Here is a 22951-nt window from a genome sequence, read left to right on the forward strand (position 1 = left end):
ATATATATATATTCATATATATATATATATATATATATATATATATATATACACACACACATTGTGCTTTTGTGGCTTGAAGTAAAGCAAGCCTTGATGTCCACTCAAAAAACACATGGTAAATGATCCACAAGCAATTGAGCAAAGTGAGTCATCAACTTTTTCTTTTCACTGAAAGGTTTGCAAGGCACTGGCAGGCCTCAAGAGACACATTTGTGTCCATAAGAACATGATTACCACTTTATTTTACAGAACTCTTATTCATTATTCATGACAAAAGAATCCATCATTATGATGATGATGATGATCATCATCATCATATATATATAGGCACTGGTGTGGCTGTGTGGTAAGAAGCTTGCTTGCCAGCCACATAGTTCTGGGTTCACTTTCACTTTGTGGCAACTTAGGCAAATGTCTTCTACTATAGCCCTGGATAGACCAAAGCTATGTGAATGAATTTGGTAGATGGAAACTAAACAAAGCCTGTTGTATGTATATATATGTATGTGTGCATGTGTGTTCATGTCTCTGTTTGCTCCCACCACCACTTGACATCCAGTTTTGGTGTGTTTATGTCCCCATAACTTAGTTGCCCAGCAAAAGAGGCTGATAGAATAAGTACCACGTTTAAAAAAATAATCACTGGGGTTGATTCGTTTGACTAAACTCCATCAAGGGAGCATGCTAGCATGGCCACAGTCTCATGAATGAAACAAGTAAAAGATAAAAAACGATATATAATGGTCTCCCTATTTCCACATATGAAATCCACCTTCAAGGCTGGAGCTATACTTGAAGACAATTAAAGTGTCACACAATGGGACTCAACCTGAAACCAATTATTTAGGATGCTGACAAATTGACACACAAATTGTTGAATTTGAAAAGTAAAGTGACTGGTACAGGCATGGCTGTGTGGTAAAGAAGTTTACTTCTCAGCTACATGGTTTTGGGTTTCAAACCCACTGTGTGGCGCCTTGAGCTAGTGACTTCACCACCATTTGTCAACTGGTGTAGGTATATTTATGTCCCCATAACTTAGCAGTCCAGCAAAAGATACTGATAGAATAAGTACCAGGCTTAAGAGGAAAAGAAAAGCGGGGGTTGATCAGCCAACTAAAATCTTTTGATAGTGGTGCCCCAGCATGGCCACAGTCTAATGACTGAAACAAGTAATAGGTATAAAAGGTATGATGCTGCTGCTGCTGCTGCTGCTGATGATGATGATGATGATGATGATGATGAAGAAGAAAGTGAAAAGAAATAAGATCAGTCAAAGAAGAGGGATAAAAAAAAAGGCATATAATTGGGGTTGCGAAACTGTAAAACATATAAAAGTGGTTGATGGAACGAGTAGAATAAGCAGTATTCATTAATAATAAAATCAGTTTAATTCACTAATGTGCTTTTATTTTGTTCAGTAAGGGTGAGGTGGGACTAGATTTAAGCTCAGTTTTGTGTAAGGAATGACAATAGTCAATTGAATCAATACAACATTATTTATATTGATTCAGTTAATGACCCCTTGATTTTTTTTGTTATTTTGAAAATTTTATTTTTATTTTATTTATTTACGAAGATTTAATTATAAAACTGCTAGATTAATACTTGGCTATTTACATATTCTGTATATAGATCTGTGTCTCTGTTCAGTATCTCCTTAAAGTCTATCAAGGCAATGACAAACAAACATTCAGATTTTCTCTTGACAGATTTCTTTTAAAAATTATAGACAAACTGTCTGTTTTACATGGTTATGTCCTTTTCCATCTCAAAGAAAACAGAAAGAACAACAGCTATTACTTATATCTCTTATAAAGCTAATTTTCTAAGGAATGTTTGGATAGAAATCAAAATATTACTGGACTTGGAAGACAATAAAAACAAAGTTGATCAATAGCTGTGTAGCTAAATAATATAATTCATTTGCTTTGGTGCTGGATGTCTTAGCCATTTTTAATACTTTACCACTTTTATTGTATATAAACTAGGTATAGACCCATCCACCCTATTGTGCAGCCTATAGGGTGATTGGTGAGTGAGGAAAGGTAAAATAGAATTGTGAGGTCCAATAGTTTGGTTTCTCTGAGGACTTTATGACCTCTCTGGTACCTGTGCCATGAAAAACATAACCAGAACACACTATAAAGTGGATACTAAATAAACAGAAAATGTAAAGGGTTGTGTTCACCCACTTCAATTCCATATTGCCGAGGACTTGCCAACTTCTCTAGGGCTGGTGTTATAAGAAAATTGGTCCAGTACACTTTTCAAGTGGTTAGTGCAAGGAAGGGCGTCCACCTGTAGAAACCAGGCCAAGATGACATGCATATGAACATGATGACCTGTCCAAGCTATGCTAGCATGGTAAACAGACATAAAGTGTCGATGAACATACAATAAGCATGACTGTTGTCTTGTGTTCTTTAATGGTTCATTGGACTAGGCTGATGCTAATTTGGTAGACCTGTAAATCTTTGATTTATAAAAATGGCTTGTTGTTTAAACCCATGCCTGATCAAGTATACTTATGAAAAATGTTCCTGCTATGACCATCTCACTTTTAGGAATGTGCAAGACTGCATTATATAATACGTTCTTTTTCTTATAGGTTAATAATATGAGATTTGAGGGAGATTTGGATACTATTTTCTATCAGGTTGAATGGTAGCATCAAGGCTCACGTATTTGGCTAAGATCAAATTGTAGGATTCATTATTATTCATTATTATCTGACATAGCTTCTGTTTGGTTCTAATTGGCTTCTACTTGATTCTACTTGGTCTCAGTTAGGTTATAGAGTTCGTTCACCTGAGTTTTCCATCTTCTTGTTGTGCTCAGTAAAACAGAAATACTACAACACTAAAATAGACAATGAACTAGAAAAGCATTCGGAGAGTGCAGACCTCCACCAAGCAGCTCATTTCCACCCATATACATGCATGCTGATAATCGCCCAATTTCCCAAACCAATGCTGGCAAAAACATAACCTCCTTGGTAGGGGTAAAAAAAAAATAACACAGCCATATAATTAAAAAAAAAAAACCTTTAAAAACAGGAATCATTTGAAGCAGTTATAATACATCAATGACAATAGCAAGCTCTGCAGAGCTTTGCCAAGCAATTCATTTTAAGATAGATGCACAAGTAAAATTACTAATAGAGAAACGAAAATAAACTTTGGAAACAGCAGCGCCACCATAGGTTATGTGGAAACGATGAACATGTTTTCAAGAGAGATAATTAAAGACCGTAACATTGTAATACTTCATGTAAAGTAAATATAACAAATGAAAAATCCTTCAAGAATCCATAAAAATTCCCCAGATCACTACCAAAATTTCATCATCTGTTCCTTGTGTCATTACCAACTTTTCCCGCAAGTTTCATCAAATACCGTTTTCAACTTTTTGAGTTATTTTGCACACAGACAGACAGACAGACAAACCAACTCTGATGAAAACATAACCTCATTCCTTGGCAGAGGTAATAAAATACACAAAACCTCAGGAAAGGTAATGTATATATCCTAAAAAGATCCAATTTTTTTACTGAATGTAAATGATTTGGCACTTCAAGGATTATGTTAGTACAAGATTTGTAGAATGAGTAGAGCATTAGGTGAAATACCTTTGGTAATTAGTCATGGTCTTTTGTCCTGAGTTCAAATTTTGCAGAGGTCAACTTTGAATTTAGTTTATCTTGGAATGATGAAATAAAATATCATTTAAGTACTGGATTTGATTTTGTATCCTTGTAATGCATTCTAGATGTGAATGGAATTATAACAGAAGATAAGATATTTAAAAACTAACATTCCAGAAAAGAGAGAACATAGTTTCTTGTATTTTACTAAGTAGATATCGCTAATGTTAAATAGTCTATTAAGTGTATGATTTAACAATTTAGTTATGCCATAATTTTAATTTAAATGACTCTCGCTCTTTTTTGTTTCATTTTGCAAGTCGGAATCAAAATGAACTGATAAACACTGGTTTGATGTTGGCCCAAACTTATATGCTTCTGGCTGAAGATGATGCGTATGGTAAGTTGAAATATCTAATCATTTTCATGAACTGTGGGGGAAGCATAGGAAATGCTGGGTGTTCAGATTTGATTTGATTTCTATGGTTGTTGTTTAGCTTGTGGTAATCCCTAAATGAGTATCTGTTGAGCTCTAGGGTTGATATAATTGACTTACTCCTTCTTCCAAAGACATGTGTGTGTGTGTGTGTGTGTGTGTGTGTGTGTACTTCAAGTTGAGTCATAAGTTGTTTTTGTCTTTCAAGCTTTGATTACTATTTCAAGCAAATTATATATGGTAAGCATTTATTTATCAAAATATCCCACCATATTTTATTGCCTGTGGCCATCATTGTGTGAGAAGCTCAATTCCATTCTTAAACCACTTGGTTGGTTTAGAGGCAAAAACTCCCTGCACCCATTTCCAACCTCATCCACATTGTCGAACCTCCATTCATGCAGAAAATGAGCCATGGCTTAGAAAAGGCAGTAATCTGATGGTGCAAAGTCTGGACTGTAGATAGAGAGAGGCAGTACTTCCAGACCCTTAAGTTCCTCAAGTTTGTACTTAGTCACTGCCAGTGTGTATTGGGGCTTTGTCATACTGTAGGAGTATGCATCTTCCATTGACCAATGCTGAGTAGCAGGTTTTCAAAGTATCATATGTTCACTGCAGATGTTAAGCATGAGAGATTTGTTGTCCAATGTCTCATTTACTGCTTTGTCCGGCTGTCTATCTGTTGTCTGTTTCTCTCTCTCTCTCTCTCTCTCTCTCTCTCTCTCTCTCTCTCTCTGTCTCTGTCTCTCTCTCTCTCTCTCTGTCTCTGTCTCTCTCTCTCTTGTCTTCTTCGCTCTTTAAGATGATAAAATGGGATTCTAAGGCAGTTTGGCTGCTATATCTACCAGGTTGCGTAATTACATAGAGACTCCCCTCCTGACTCACTTTTTTTTTTTTTTCTGTAGTATTAAACTGCAGATGTAGAAATTTCTACTCCTTGGAGGGGCTGCTAGTTTGATAAAGTTAATTTACCAGGAAGATCTGGTGTATATACTTTTGATTGACATAAGCTGAAGCAATTCAAAATCACTAATTTTTCTAGAAATTCCAAGAAACAGTTGTTTATGCCTTTAGAAAAAAGAATCATTTTCTAGACTCAGCTCAGACCACAGACTCAGCTTTAACAAATCTTTTCTTCTTTTAGTGCTATCATGTTGATAAATAACCTCTGCTAACTTTTTAACATAAATACGATGTTGGTGATATGTTTGTGGCTGACTACTTAGATGTTTCTCCATTGCTTTCTTTTGAGATTCTGTACAAGACAGATTGCTATGCCTGCTAAAGTACTCGGAACATTAAGAACCAGAAGAAATACCACAAGTCATTTCATATAATAGTCCAGCAATTCTGCCCCTTTGTTTACCTTCTGAAAAAGAGCCGGTTAAGAAGCCACTGTGTGGTCACTCAAAGTGCTAAAAATAGCTGCCAAGCTCTCACATCATCAATTTGTAAAAACATTAGATAATGTGGTCCTAGATACACTGTATCTTTAAAGAAAAACACAGAATAACCATGATTAGAATGCTTTTGATCATGAGTTTGATTCATCATGGTTGACCTTGAGCTAAACAACAATGACCTCCTGGAAAAATAATGATTGATGTTAATTAAAGCTTTGTTGTTAAAGCTGTATTAATTAAAGCTGTATTAATTAAAGCTGAAATAATTAAAGCTGAGATAATTAAAGCTGAACATTATCTGTTCTTTACTAATTTGGGAAGTGTCTATACCATTTATCCTACTCTATAATAATGTTTCTACTTGATGCTCTTATATGAAATCAAAGAACCCAAATCTTTTCTGTAGATGGTCATATTTGATGCTACATACAGAGCCACATGTTTGAAAGAGGCTTGTTAGGAAATGATAGCCAGTGCCAAGCAGTAGTAATTTAAACAGTTGTTTCACAATCAACTTCAAAAGTACAAAAGTACGAAACATACATACAGACTGTCGTCTCCAAGTAATCTGTGGCTAAAGTTTAGAGAGAACCAAAATGACAGTTGTATAGAACAGTGAGATTGTCATTTATTTTAGTGATGCCATCTTCAACATGGCTCATTGCTATTGAGGACAAAGTTTTGATATTGAGATGAGATGAGTTGCATAAATATAGCTTGCTTCAGAGTCAGAGTAACTGATCTCAAAGTCACAAACTACCAGCAACCATTCATTGTGAGCTTTGTTACAATTCTTTAGCTTAATTTGGAACTGAAAGTAAGGGTGGTAAACTGGTAGGATCATTAGAATACCAGACAAAACGTATAGCTTCTTTTAGTACAATATGGTTGATAAATAACCTCAGCTAACTTCTTATAAAAGTGCAACATAGGTAATATGTTCATGGCCAACTACATAGATGTTTCTACGTTGCCTTCTTTTGGGTATTCTGTACAAGACAGATTGCTATGCCTGCCAGGGTGCTCAAAATATTAAGAACCAGAAGATATTCCACAAGTCATTTCATTTAATGGCCCAACAATTTAGGGTTGAATATTAAGGTGGTAAGCTGGCAAAATCGTTAGCTTGCCAGGCAAAATGCTTAGTGGCATTTCATTCACTGTTATGTTCTGAGTTCAAATTCAGTCAAGGTCGACTTTGCCTTTCATAATTTCAGGATTGATAAAATAAGTATCATTTGAGCACTGGGGTCAACATAATTGACTTACTCCCTCTCCCAAATCTGTTTGCCTTGTACCAAAATTTGAAATCAGTTTTGGACTGAAAGTGAGCCTATGTTACTAGCTGATTAAAAACAATCCTTGGACAAATTTGACAACTATATTTGTGACAAAAATGATAAAAATATTCATTTTTTTATATAATTGGAGGAAGAAAACTTTTAGGATAAATTTACTGCCAGCTGATATAGATATCAATAGATACATGTATGTGCTAACAGATAGTTAGATATATGCACACACATACATATGTATGTGCACACACACACTATGCACACACACACTATGCACACACACACTATGCACACACATGCACACATGTGCATGCACATAAAGATGATAGTGAATCTAACAGTGAAGAAGGAAATGTTCTAAACCTTTGCTGTTTTCCAGAACATTTTGTTTCAGCAAAGAACTATGATGAGATAATATTGAACATGTTAAATTATGCTCTGTGGTCTTTAATTGATGTCTGTTCACATTCTAAGTTCAAATCCTATTTTTGTTGACTTCACCTTTATCTCATATCCTTGGGACCAAATAAAAAGTAGAAATCATGTACAAAGGTTAAATTGATAAACTATACTTTATTTTCATTCTTTTTTATTTAATAATGTCAGAAGTAAACAAGCTGTGCTCAACAATTTTTTTAAGGTGTTTGAGACATGTAAGAGAACAGTGGAAGTTAATGCAGACTAGGAACAACTTAGACCAAGTACTTGCAACAGGCTGGATAGATTGCACCAATGACATCCAAGGTGGTGGTGATGGTGCTGAACTCAGTGATCAATTAAATATGTCACTAATTAGAAATGGCTTCTCTGCTTCTATAAAGTTTTCCTCAGTTAAAATTCACTCACAAGTCTTTGATCAACTCAATATTTATGGTGGAAGATAAGGCAGTGAGCTGACAGAATTGTTAGCACACCAGGCAAAATGCATTTCATCTGTCTTTGCATTCTGCTGAAATCAACTTTGCCTTTCATCCTTTCGATAAAATAAGTATCATTTGAGCACTGGGGTTGACGTAATTGATTCAGTCCCTTCACCCAAGCTGCTGGCTTTGTGCCAAAATTTGAAACTAATATTTATGGTTGAAGACACCTTACTTGAAATGTTGCACTGTGGGATTGAACCCAAGAACACAGAGTGACTAAGCAAAATTCTTAATCACAAAGTCATGCCAATGCCCAAAAGGGCCAAAGAAGTTGATCGTTGGTAAAATATTTGAAAGTTTAGGAGTTATGATATTGAATTTGCTTCTTTTATAAGATAGAATAAATATTTTACTCACTTGGCATTATACGACTGCATTATGTTTGAAATTAGATTAGCATTGGAAATAGTCAGGTACTTCAATCTAATTCTTTAAATGAATGCAGTTCCTTGAGGAATACTCTTTCAAATATGATAATAATAATAATAATAATAATAATAATAATAATAATAATAATAATAATAATAATAATAATAATAATAACAACAACAATAATACAGCTAAAGAACTAATCCTATATTGAATTTTGCTGTATTTCCATTAGGTTACCATTATTTCAAATTTGGTAATTGGTTTATGGTTTCTACAGATCTTAGCTAATGGAAACAAACAAATAAAAGAAACATTACTTTACCATGAATGAACTGACAACTAGTTTTTCACTTTTAATTCTAATTTACTTTTGTTTTGAAGAGTCAGTAGTACCAGACATAAAAAAAGTGGTAGTCCTAGAAAGCACAGAATATTATTTGGCTGGTTTTAATTATTGAGCGAAAGTTACAAATGCAAGAAAGTATCATTATCCTCATTTAGTATCCATATTCCATGTTGGCATAGGTTGAATGGTTTGTCAGGCTTTGGAATGTTAGAGGACTATGTCAAGAACACACCAAATCACCCAGTCCAGGAATCAAAACCACAGTCATACATGAGTGCAACATCCTAACAAATAAGCCATGTGCCCCCACAATAATAATAATAGTAATAATAATAATAATAATAATAATAATAATAATAATAATAATAATAACAATAATAATAATAATAACAACAACAGTACAGAGTAGCAGCTACTACTAAGGTGGTATATCCGTTTTTTTGGCAGTCAGGGGTTTGAGATTTGCCAGATGGGCAAATTTCTTGTTGATGGATACTGCGGGTTGTATTTCTCATTGATGGATACTGTGGATTGTTGGAGGATATGCAGTTTTACACGGAGGCAGAGCTGGCAGTTGGGGGTGCCAGGTGAATAATGTGGCACTCTGTCAACAATAGTCTACTTGATGCTGGGTGTTTCCTCTTGCAAGTCATGGAGTCTCCAGAGAAAATGAGACAGAAGTAGAGTTCTGTCTGTCCCTGGATCTGAATGAGTGCATATGCTGGGAGTATCTTCCCTTGAAGTCATTTATCTGTCATACCCATAGAGTGCCTACTAATGTCATTAGAAGGTGTAAGGGTAGTTCTGTATATTACGGTCCTTGAGAAGCAAGATCCTTCTTGAGGGCACCGAGTGGGGTTTTGTCAGTTGCAGGTTGGGGGCGATGCGGGTGCATTTTTTACCTCAGTTGATGCATGCAATGTTGTCTAAGCAGGAGTAGCTCACCTTGACATTATGGGGGTTGAAGAGTTTGTAATACTTGTGACTTGTGGGGAAGTGTTTCTTAATTAACAACAGGAAGTCCCTAGCTATGTTGGAGGAAACTTCTAGATTGAAAGTGGGGTTATACCATATAATTTCCCTTTTCTAATATTTTTTGGGTGAGGAGAGGGTGTTTGAGGGTTGTTCACATATGTGAGCTTCTCAGTAAACCCTCTCCTAGTCAAAGCATCATTGTAGTGGGGGTGGCCTTGTTAAAGATTTCTCTGTTGGCCAAGAGATTAGATTTTCCAACTAACTGTTACTGATACCAACATCAAACCATGACAACCACGTGACCTTCCTCGACCAGTAACAGCCCACCTTACAGTAACAATCAACTTCTGTCATTCAAATTCAAAATGGCTGAAGACTAGCATCATGCTTGAAACTCAAGAGTCCCAAGGAATTTGAACCAAACTGTTTTGATGCATACATGTAACTTAACAACACAATCAAGGTATAGTTGTGTATTTAGTAAAGAAGTTCACTCCACAAACTACATGATTTTCAGTTTGGTTCCACTGTACAAATATCTTCACCTACAACCTCATCTTGATCAAAGTCTTGTGAGTGAAATTTAGTAGATGGAAATTACATGGAAGCCTGATGGAAGAATCATTGTTATTCTTGGATAGTAGACTTAATCTAACACTCAGTTTCACAGTCGTTTCTGGTCCTTGAGTGTCTTTAGTAGCGATCAGTATGTTAGGAGATTCTTCCCATCTTTCAGAAGAAGATAAGACAAATAGATAAACTTACTTTCTTATTCTTCAATACTCTGTTTCACTCAGTCGAGGTGTCTTGTCTTTAAGGTACTTGGTGACTGCATCAGTACTGGTGTATGAAAAAAAAACACCAAGCACACTCTGAGGTGTCGTTGAATCAAACTGATTTGATTCATACATGTAACTCCCAATAAATTTGTTGAGTGGTCTTCTTTCATTTGTCCACTCACACGTATATATATATATATATATATATATATATATATATATATATATATATATATATATATATATATACAGTAGTACTTTGGTTTTTGAACAACTTTGATCATGAATAAATTGTGCTTTATTTCCTGTCTTTCTCATATTCATTTAATACAGTAGTACCTCAGTTTACGAATGCCTTTAATCACAAATAAATTATGCTTTATACATATATATATATATATATATATATATATATATATATATATATATATACATAATAGCACAATCTATTCATGATCAGAGTTGTTCAAAAACCAAGGTACTACAGTATATCATTTAATGTACACACTCTAAGGATAAGAACTACTATAAAAGTTTCTTACTGTGAAGTCATATACCTTGGCACATTATAAAAACCTGCCTTGATGCTTGTCTTCACTGCAAGAAACTATTAGTAGCTCTTATCTTTATACTATATACATTAAATAAAATTTATCTCCTAGTGGATGGAATACTTTTTCCTTGATCTTACCATAATGGAATAATAAACTATGTGTGTGTATCAATCAATCATATATCAATTTCTATATCAGTTATCTGTCTCCATATGTGTTCCTTTTATTCAATCCTTAAAATAAATACACACGCACACACACACACACACACACACACACACACACACACACACATGTATACATACATACACACAGACATATGTATATGTGTACATATTTATGCAATAAAAATGTGACATAGGGAGACAAAACTAGACATAAATAATGGAAAGAATCACATACACTATAGACTTAGGGTTGCTCAACCCTTCATCATTTATCAGCCAAAATAGCATCGCAGTTTTGACACCATCCAATAATATTGTTCAATTAGGCAGTGTCAGCCAAATTAGCTGCTGTAGTTATAAAGGAGGGGACATGACAAATGAACATGAAAATATAGTTACAAAATAGATGATGTCTCTTGAGATTAGATGGTGAATAAAGACAAGTCTTGAGGAGAAAGGGGGGAAATATATATAACAAACAAGTAAGGAAAGTAGCAGAAAAAAACAATAAATGATACACAGACATATTCATATACCAGGTATGTCTTTTAATTATGGAACAAAAGTTTGATATATTGTGCAGAGCAACACTATCAGGAAAGATGGTAGTCCATTCAGACTTATAAATATAAATGGTAAAATTAAAAAGAAATTTGTTATGTTTTTGGAGAGTCATTGCACAAGATGAAACTTAATTAAAATCTAAGACATATCAAGGGGCTAGGAAAAAAAGAAAAAAACATGAAAGCAGTCAAAACATAAAGGATGTATAGCTGGAAAACAGGAAGGTAAATGGAGAAGAAGATGTTGATAATTAAGTGCAAATGGTTGGCAGAAAGACCCATAAAAATGTAAGTGTAAGGAAGAAGAAAAGACAAATAAATAAACTTGTAAAAAAAAGTTGCCCCATGGAATGGTAACCTCTGATAATTTAACCCAAGCATCCTGTGCATATATTCACATCACTCATGCATGCATGTGCATGCACACACATACATTCAGTGCCCATATATATGTATATATGCATATATACATATTCATATATACATAGATACATACATTCAGTCATATATACATATTATTGTACCTAGTGAAAGTTCATCAATATTCTGTAAGGTGACACCACTCCAGGTTGGTGGTAAATTCTTTTTTTTTTCTATTATTTTGCTAATGGCAGAGTTAGTGGAAAATTTGCTGTGTTCATTTTCCCTTAACAGAATCTCAGATACAAATGGAAGGATGAGAAGAAGGCTCCTAACATACTGATCTCTACTAAAGACACTCAAGGACCAGACACGACTGTGAAACTGAGTGTTAGATTAAGTCTACTATCCAAGAATAACAATGATTCTTCCATCAGGCTTCCATGTAATTTCCATCTATTAAATTTCACTTACAAGACTTTGGTCAAGATGAGGTTGTAGGTGAAGATATTTGTACAGTGGAACCAAACTGAAAATCATGTAGTTTGTGGAGTGAACTTCTTTACTAAATACACAACTATACCTTGACTGTGCTGTTAAGAAAATTTTTTTAAAATTCATGTCACAGAAAAGGAAAGTCGTCATCATCATCATCATCATCATCATTTAAAGTCCCTTTTCCTATGCTGGTTTCCATGACTTGTATATTCCCCACCTGGCTGGGATGCTGGTCTGTTACAGGACTACTCATTTTTGCCTGCTGAATGGGCTGGAGCAACATGAAAGTAAGTGTTTTGCTCAAGAACACAGCACATTGCCTGGTCCAGGAATCAAAACCACAATCTTATGATCGTGAGTCCAACACCCTAACCACTAAGCCATGTGCCTCCACCCAATGATTGGATGGTATGATATGAATAGGTGAGCCAGAGGGCTGAATCATGCTCTAATGTCTGCATTGGCATAGTTTCTGTCGCTAGATGCTCTTCTAATGTCAACTACTTCTCAGAGTGTGCTTGGTGTTTTTTTCATTCACCAGTACTGATGCAGTCATCAAGCAGCACCTGCAAGACAAGATACCTTGACTGAGTGGAGCAGAGTATTGAAGAATAAGAAAGTAAGACAGAGAGACAAGAGCAGGTGTCTTACTGAAGAGCTGAATAGATGGCATTCCCATTTGGAAATAAAGGGCAAGAGAGATGTAAGGTCAGAGTACAAGATGAATATGACAAACAGAATAGGATAAAAGAACAGTAGAGGTGTGTCACCATAATGATAGATCAAATATCTACTTTAGTAGATAGCTATATCTTTTAGAAAAGAATCTCTCAATATCTGGTATTTATTTCATTGATCTTTAAGTAATATAATGCTAAAGTGAACTTGTTACAATTTGCCAAGCAGATATGCATTCACCAAGCTAATGACCAATCTGTGGCTATTTTTCAGTGTCTGCTGAAACATATCTCAGGGAATGTTTGACAATCAGTAATGCTGTGCATGGAGAAAAGCACCATAAAACATTGATTGTGGAGGATGAACTGGTGAGAGTTTTACTAAAGACAAATCGTCGCCAGGTTGGTAAAATACTAATTTCCTTTTCAAAAGTATCAGATTGAGTTGTCTTAAAATGTCAGTAATGATATCAATACATTAATATTTCTCTAACGATTATTACAGTTAAATTAAAGCATCATTTTTAAATACAGTTCTATATTTAAGAGATGAGGAATTATGTACATTATTTACATTATTTACATTATTTACATTTGACAGATATTTGTCCTCATCTTGTATGCCTGTGAGCATATGGCGTAGTGGTTAGGAGCGCGGGCTACTAATCCCAAAATTCCGAGTTCGATTCCAGTCAGTGACCTGAATAATAATAATAATAATAATAATAACAACATCGAAAAAATACCTTAGGAATGAGAACCCAGGTTCGAAATTTCCCCAAGACACCTGATGAAGGCTGGAGGGTACATCAGCCGAAACATTGTGTTAACAACAATCAAGATGAGGACAAATATCTGTCAAATATAAATAATGTAAATAATCACTTTTAAAGTATTAATTAATGAATATTAAAGATCTTATTAATTTTTCAAAATATTTAAAAGAATTTAAAATATTCAGAAAATCCTATTAAAAAATGATTGGTGTTATTTGAATTATTAGAAAGAATTCCAACGAAACCAAGAAGGTTACATGTACTGAAGTAGTGTTCTTTCCATTACTTTAACCATAAATATCCTTATCTTTATGAAACTCTTCACTGTCACCATCCTCTCTCAATGGAGATGTATTCCACCCTACTGAAGACTACACACGAAAATGCAATGGTAGTGTAGGTTGTGGTGGCAGAGCCTTCAACACCTGATGAAATCATAGTGATATTGTCATAACATACTATGTATCCTAGGCATTTTAAAACAAATGGAGCTCATCCCTCCCCAGATCTGAACATAACTGGTTTTTTCTAAAGGAATGGGGATGGGGAGAGAAAGAAAGAGAAGAGTTAATCTCAGTTCTTGAGCGGTACTTTATATATTGACCCCAAAAGGAAGTTGAACTTGGCAAGATTTGAACTCAGAGTACAGAGAACCAGAACAAATACCACAAAGTATTCTAATGACTGCCAATCAATTTCCTTGTGAGTGTCTTTCATGCTCATTCCTAACATTGTTAGTTGCATCCTCCCCCATTGCTTATGCACATTTCAAAAACCATTCATCTATGGTATATATTTTTTCATATTCGGAGTATGAAGAAATATGTTCAGAATATATCTTTGGCAGAGCAGAGGACTGTGTCAAAGATACATTCCAAATCAATAAAGAACATACTGGACAATTTAATCTTAAATAAACCACATTGGATGGTTACAAATAGAATGTTTTTGATCATAGATCTGCTTGATCCTGAGCTTAACAGCAGCAGTAACAACAGCAATAGACTCAGTTACTCCGTCTATCTACCTTCTCTACTATGAATATACTGATACATTTCATTCTGGAATTGTTATTCTATGTGAGCCATCTAACTGAAGGAATTGAAGAATCACCTCATCATATTTTTGCACAGAATGTATATCAATTGCCTCTACTGTAAAAGCTTAATTATCTCACCACATCTTTCTTTCATTATGCTAAAATTAATTTCTAACTGATATTTTGCAGGAGGCTTTAAAGATACTTCAGTCAGGGATCACCAGGAAATGTGCTGTACATGGTTACTATTCAGAGAAGGTTAGCAATGCTCATAGTCTTATTGCATCGGTACATCTAGCAGATGGTGATATTGTTACGGCTTTGAAATCACATCAGCAGGTAAATGGATTAATTATCATTGTAAGGATGTAATTAATTTCCATTAGATTTCTAGTGGAAGACATCATATAATTAAGTCGTCAATGTTGTTTTTATTTGTGGCATCATTGCTACTGTTGTCATCATCAAGAGCAAGGGATTAGCATGATCATTAGAGCATGAGACAAAAATATATTGCAACATTTGTTTTATGTCTTTGCATTCTGATTTCAAATCCTATCAAAATCAACTTTGCTGTTCATCCTTTCAGGATTGATAAATTAAAGTACACCAGTCAAGTACTGAGGTCAATACAATTGATTAACCTCTTCATTACTTCTTCATATCCAAATTTGTGTCATAGTCTGGCCCTTGGCCTTGCCAGTTCCTGTCAAGTCATCCAACCAACACCAAAATGGAAAACTGATGTTAAATGTTCAATATTCTTCTTCTTCTTCTTCTTCTTCTTCTTCTTCTTCTTCTTCTTCTTCTTCTTCTTCTTCTTCTTCTTCTTCTTCTTCTTCTTTTTTCTTCTTCTTCTTCTTCTTCTTCTTCTTCTTCTTCTTCTTCTTCTTCTTCTTCTTCTTCTTCTTCAGTAGTTTTATTTTTATAGCGTGCTTTCACTTCACTACCGAGCGCAGCTCTGTGTGCCTTGGGTATGTGCTGTGGTTTGCTGTGATGCTCTTATGGTTACCGTATTGAAAGTGTTTTGCATAAGATGTGTGCAGTGCCCAGTAGTGCAATTTTCTGTATGTTATATATATTTGAAAGTCCTGGTGTTTTTGTTATGTATTTGTCTGAATATTTTTTTATCATACCTAATGTGCCAACTATGATAGGAATTGTTTTTGTTTTTAGATTCCACATTCGAGTTACCTCTATTTCCAGGTCTTTGTATTTTGAAAGTTTCTCCATTTCTTTTAGAGAAACGTTGTCATCTGCTTATTATTATTATTTTTTTTTTTTATAATTATTATTGTGAGTTTTTGATCTTTCAGTTTTGTTTTCATTTCTTGCCGAGTGCCCTCCCGACAACTTGGGCAAAGAAACTCAAATCATATATTAATAAGCCATTAAAATAAACACACCAGATTGTTCATTTATAAAACCAAGTTATGTGAAGAGAAAAAGAAAGAAAGAAAAATGAAAGGAAAAGGAAGAAGAAAACAAAAAAAAATTTACATGGGTTGTAATTGTTCTCATAGCGACAATGCTCTTCTTAATATATGTGATGTACAAGTTAAAACAATCTTTTGCACTTCTTGCATGGATAGTAAGCCAAGGATCATTGTCAAATAAGTTTCAGTTTCTTTTTTGAGCAAATCCTAGTGCCCCTGCAATCACTGGTATTGTAACCGCCTTGAGATGCCACATATTTTCTAGTTCGATGAGCAAATTGTTATATCTTCTGAGCTTGTCAAATTCTTTTGCCAAGATATGATCACAAGGAATACTCATGTTGATCAATAAACAAACCTTATTGTTTTGGTCTTTCACAACAATATCTGGTGTATTAGCTTTGATGGTTTGGCTTGTATGTACTGGGAAGTCCCAAAGAATTATTACATTTACTCCCTCAGTTACAGATTCAGGGTGGCGATTATACCACTTGCTGGCAGTTTTGATTTCATAATGCTGACATATAAACCAGTATAGATATTGGCCAACTCTGTCATGTCTTGATTTATACTCCACTGGTGCTAAAACTTTACAGCCAGAAATTAGGTAGTCCACTGTTTCAATCACATCATTGCAGAATTGGTATTCTGGATCTACTCCATTTTTTCTCACATCAGCTTGGTTGTTACAGGTTGATAATCTTTGATCTTGAGCAGCTAAGATAAGGCTTTCACTCTCTACCTTCGTCACCATTGCTGTCGTCATCACTGTTGACTTTGTTGCTGCCGCTGCCGCTGCTGCTGCTGCTGCTGCTGTTGTTGTTGTTGTTGTTGTTGTTGTTGTTGTTGTTGCTGTTATTATTATTATTATTATTATTATTATTATTATTAGGGTGATGGCTGAGTGGGCAGAATCATTAGTATGCTGGGCAAAATACTTAGTGGCATTTCGTCAACTTTGCATTTCATCCTTTCAGAGTTGATAGTACCATCAGAGCACTGGGTCCAGTGCTATTGACTTACCTCTCCCTTCATATTTGCTGGCCTTGTGCTAGCATTTGAAACTATCATCATCATCATCATCATCATCATCATCATCATCATCATTATTATTTTTATCATTATTGTGGCAAGCTGGCAAAATTGTTAGCATACTAGACAAAATACTTAGTGGCATTTCATCTACTTTCACCTTCCAAGTTCTAAAACTTCCAAAGTCAACTTTGCCCTTCTTCTTTTGAGCTCAATAAATTAAGTACCAGTTGAGCACTGGGGTTGATGTAATTGACTAATCAATCCCCTCCCCACAAAACTTTAGTCCTTGTGCCTTGAGTGTAAAGGGTTGTCAATATTAATCTTATCATTATTTATTATAAAGGCAGCAAGCAGGCACGATTGTTAGCAAGCTGGATGAAATGCTTAGTAGTATTTTGTCCATCACTACGTTTTGAGTTCAAATTCTGCTGATGTTGGCTTTGCCTTTCATCCAAATTTCAGGCCTTGTGCCTTTAGTAGAAAGGATAATCATTATGATGCTGTTGATGATGATATTTCATTTTTGAAAGTCTCAGATACTAAGATATTAAACCATCTGGACATTTCAGTTAGGAAGCAGTCAACAAGTTGACAACGGTCCCTTAATGCTTCTTCTCTTGTGCCTTACATAGACAGCACTTTCTTTAAAATCCTTGCTGTACTCAGAAGTGCTGTCTTTTGCAAGACCTGTAACTTTGCATCAATTCCAATTTTATTTATGCAGTCCTTGAAACTGTCTGATATGCGTCCCGATGTTCTGACTTCCACTGGAATCACTAAGATTTTCTTTATTTCCCACAACTTTCCAACTTCCTCCTTCAGTGGCTCATACTCCTCCATCTTTTCATACTCTTTATCTTTCACTTTGGTGGAGGTGCAATGGCCCAATGGTTAGAGAAGTGGACTCGCGGTCATAGGATCGTAGTTTCGATTCCCAGACCAGGCGTTGTGAGTGTTTATTGAGCGAAAACACCTAAAGCTCCACGAGGCTCTGGCAGAGGATGGTGGCGAACCCTGCTGTACTCTTTCACTACAACTTTCTCTCACTCTTACTTCCTGTTTCTGTTGTGCCTGTAATTCAAAGGGTCAGCCTTGTCACACTGTGTCACGCTGAATACCCCTGAGAACTACGTTAAGGGTACACGTGTCTGTGGAGTGCTCAGCCACTTGCACGTTAATTTCATGAGCAAGCTGTTCTGTTGATCGGATCAACTGGAACCCTCAATGTCGTAAGCGATGGAGTGCCAACAACAACAACAATCTTTCACTTTACTATCTCCTGGGATAGACATATCGACAACTTCACTTTCATTTTTCTGAAATCGATGAACCAAAGTATCAGTCACGAACTAGGGATGATATAATTATTTATACCCTCCTCACCAGATTTCAAGTCTTGTGATTATATTAAAAACAATTGGAATCATCATCTTCATCATTTAGTATTGTTGTTTTTATTACGATTACTGGAATTTCTTCTGACTACTTACATACTGAGCTCAAATTCCATTGGTGTCAACATTGCCTTTCATTGTTTTGAGGACAATAAAACAAGTACCAGTTGAACACAGTTTGAACATTCCCCCTCTAAAATAGCTAGTTTTGTTCCAATATTTCAAACCATTATCATTATTATTATTAAGGTGGTGAGCTAACAGAATTGTTAAGACCCCAGGTGAAATACTTAATGGCATTTTGTTTGCCTTTACGTTTTGAGTTCAAATGCTGCCGAGGTCAACTTTGCCTTTCATCCTTTCAGGTTCGATGAAATCAGTACCAGTTGCATACTTGACTCTATCTAATTGACTGGCCCCCCCTCCCACCAAATTTCAGGCCATGTGCCTATAGTAGAAAGGATTATTATTTAGGCAGCAAACTAGCAGAATCATTAGCATGCCAGGCAAAATGCTTTGTAGCATTTTGACCATCTTTACATTCTGAGTTGAAATTCTGTCAAGGTTGACTTTGCCTTTCATCCTTTCAGGGTTGATAAAATAAGTGCCAGTTGAGAAATGGGGTCAATGTAATTGACTTACTCCTCCTGTGTCAAAATTTGAAACCATTATCATTATTATTATTGTTGTTGTTGTTGAAATAAGATGTCTCTACTGTTAATATCGGAGGCGCAATGGCCCAGTGGTTAGGGCAGCGGACTCGTGGTCATAGGATCATGGTTTCGATTCCCAGACCGGGCGTTGTGAGTGTTTATTGAGCGAAAACACCTAAAGCTCCACGAGGCTCCGGCAAGGGATGGTGGTAAACCCTGCTGTACTCTTTCACCATAACTTTCTCTCACTCTTACTTCCTGTTTCTGTTGTGCCTGTAATTCAAAGGGTCAGCCTTGTCACACTGTGTCATGCTGAATATCCCCGAGAACTACGTTAAGGGTACACATGTCTGTGGCGTGCTCAGCTGCTTGCCCGTTAATTTCACGAGCAGGCTGTTTCGTTGATCGGATCAACTGGAACCCTCGACGTCATAAGAACGGAGTGCCAACAACTGTTAATATCATCTGAGGATAAAATTTTAAAATTAATGATATCACCAGCAGAGACAAGTGGATTACAGGCACAGTAGCATTATATAGCTATAAATTATAAATTTGCACTAAGCATAATGATGCTTAAAGAGCATTCAGCTGCTAGAAATATGAGTTTGAGTCTTAAATTAATCCACCATACAGCACCAATTAACAGAGAAAAACAATTTGCAAAGAAAATGGAAAGAATTAATACATTTAACAGCACAAAATAAAATATTATGCAGTTTAGGACATCCACATACTCGGGTTTCAGCTTTTGGATATTTTATCCTTGAGCCTTATCAATGTGAACTACCCAGTAAGAATTCACGACCATAACGTTAAACTTTGACTGTGCAACTGGTTTTGTTTTTGCACCAAAAACAGAACACATGGTGCAGAAAAATTATAAGCAAAACATTCAAACACTAAGATTTGAAACAAGATGTCTCTGCTGTTGATATCTTCTGTGGATAAAATTTTTAGATTAATGATATCACCAGCAGAGACATAAGTAGATTGCAGGCACAATAGCATTATATAGCTATGAATACACGCATAACCTATTATACTAATAGAATGCTTGGTTGTACCTTGATTATTGCTGAAACACTCTAGTCTATGTTATGATTGGTTCCAATTGTAAGGTAGACTAGAGTGTTTTTTTAATTATATATTCTTTCACAGAATAAAATTTTGAGTATTCTTACCTTGTCTATTGTCCTGAAAGTATTTGAATAGAAATTTTTTTCCTCCAAATTTATAAGCAAAACTGTCATGGTTGCTTCTTGACCACACACACATTCTCTCTCTCTCACAGCATCCATTTATATTGTTGATATGCTGTCATTATAATTACATTCTTGATTTGTTTTTGCCTTCAAAGTTTATAATATACATACCAAGTGTTGTAAATATACACATATAAATAGATATAGTTCAAGTTTTTGCCATTCGATTTCATTCTTTTGACTTCTTTTTATCAAGGCTAGAATGTTTTGGAAATACTGTTCAACTTCTCGCTTTTGATTCAATAGAATTTTTGACACATACACATTGTCCCTTTCTTAAACACACACACAAACTCTTTCTTACACACACATAGCTTGCACACAGACACATGCACTCTCTCTCACTCTCTCTCTTATACAGCATATGCACATACACTCTGTTTCTCTCATACACACATGCACACACACATACACACACTCCCTCTCACACACACACACAGACATACAGCACACACACAGACTCTGTCTCTGTCACACACACACATACACACAGAGCACACACATACACACCCACCGGCAAACACTCTTTCTCTCTCTCTCTCACACGCACACAAATGCACATTCTCTCTCTCTCTCTCTCTCTCTCACATACACACACACACACACACACACACACACAAATGCACATTCTCTCTCTCTCTCTCTCTCTCACACACACACAACACACAAATGCACATTCTCTCTCTCTCTCTCTCTCACACATACACACACACACACACACACACACACACAAATGCACATTCTCTCTCTCTCTCTCTCTCACACACACACAACGCACAAATGCACATTCTCTCTCTCTCTCACACACACACACACACACACACACACACACAGATACATTATTTTGCCTAATTCATTCCTTTGACTTTTATTCATTGATTTGTTATTACTTTCCTAATACATTATCATATACACAAATACATACTGATCAATTATACCATGCGGAAAGAGAAGGGGATCATCAGGGTCAAAGGATAATGCCAAATGGTGTCAGGAAGCAGCAGAAATAAGGAGACAACAGCAAACAGCTGAGATGATGGCAGCACAACTCCAGGAAAACAGAATCAGGGAATAAAAAGGAGAAAGAGAAACTGAAGAGGACAGGAATGCACATCCTCAGGATGTAAGACAAAAAGCAAATAGCAGAAACTTTGATCCATTAAGGCTTTGCAATGGGACACAGATGATTGCGTGTGTGTGTGTGTGTGCGTGTGTGTGTGTGAGAGAGAGAGAGAGAGAGAGAGAGACAATGACACAGATGATTGTACAAAAATTGCAAGAGCAAGACAATGAGGCTTATGAAAGAAATGACCAAGGACTGAGATATCTAGCACATTGTTGTACTGAAGAAGACCTGTCCACCACAGTAAAATTGACACCAGTACTGGTGTCAAGTTAAAAGCACCCAGTATACTCTATGGAGTGGTTGGCATTAGGAAGGGCATCGAGCCAGAGAAACCATGCCAGAACAGACAATAGATCCTAGTGTGATCCCTGGCCTTAGCATCCAGTCAAACTATCCAACCCATGCTACCATGGATAATGGACATTAAATGATGACTATGATGATGATAATGAATCTAATCATAGCAAAGATCAATGTAGGTGCATGCAAAAATGACATTGTCCTGATTCCTAGTAATAAGCTCAATTCATCAGACAGTGACGATATATCTGTTCGGTTGACCCAGTTCCCAATACAGTTGTGTTTTGCAATGATTATACATAAAGTACAAGGACAAACCATGCAGAATGTTTTAATTTTTCTTGAGAAACCAGTATTCCAGCATAGCCAGCTGTATGTGGCATTAAGCTGGGGAATAAAGAATGGAAATAAAAATAATTTTTAGGCAAGGCAGGTCTACCAGAAATATTGTTTTAAAAAGTGTTCTTTAAACAACCAAGAGGCACAGTTATCATTCTTCTTTAATACAGAAAGCATTATCAATACCCTTTCAGATAATGTTTACATATTCACAATTTTCTTCACGCATTTAACATATTATTGGGACATCTCATAAATAATGTTTTTTTTATATTTATTTTATTTTTCAAAATTAAGATAAATAAAGCTCTTTTTTAATCTAAAATATACTCTCCTTTATTTTCCACAATGCTCTTCATCTATCTGGTAGACTTGCAAGGCCCCTCTTCCAAAACTCACTAGACTGTGATGAAAAATACTCCTTCAGTACTGTTCTGACCTTGTCTACAGATTTCATATTTTTCTGCCAAATGATTTTGAAGACTGTGGAATAAATGATAATCAGATGGGGAAATGTTCAAAGAAATGGGTGGGGCATCGTTTCCCATTCAAACTGCTCCAGCCTTTAGAATGTCATCCTTGCTATATGTG

At 35.6% G+C, this 22951-nt stretch overlaps 1 protein-coding gene across 4 annotated transcripts in view; it reads left to right on the forward strand.

Annotated features, from left to right (window-relative positions):
- LOC106874122 (tetratricopeptide repeat protein 23) overlaps window positions 1–22951 on the forward strand; it is a 185094-nt gene that overhangs the window by 120684 nt on the left and 41459 nt on the right. For 3 of the 4 annotated variants that reach the window (XM_014921734.3, XM_014921733.3, XM_014921732.3), the window contains exons 9-11: window positions 3970–4049; window positions 13272–13399; window positions 15002–15151. In XM_014921734.3, the coding sequence (XP_014777220.1) occupies window positions 3970–4049; window positions 13272–13399; window positions 15002–15151 (358 nt within the window). The remainder of the gene's footprint in view (window positions 1–3969; window positions 4050–13271; window positions 13400–15001; window positions 15152–22951) is intronic. The other variant, XM_089357450.1, reaches the window with a different exon arrangement.

The sequence above is a fragment of the Octopus bimaculoides genome, chromosome 9 (assembly GCF_046866305.1).
Source record: "Octopus bimaculoides isolate indiv1 chromosome 9, ASM4686630v1, whole genome shotgun sequence".
NCBI lineage: Eukaryota > Metazoa > Mollusca > Cephalopoda > Octopoda > Octopodidae > Octopus > Octopus bimaculoides.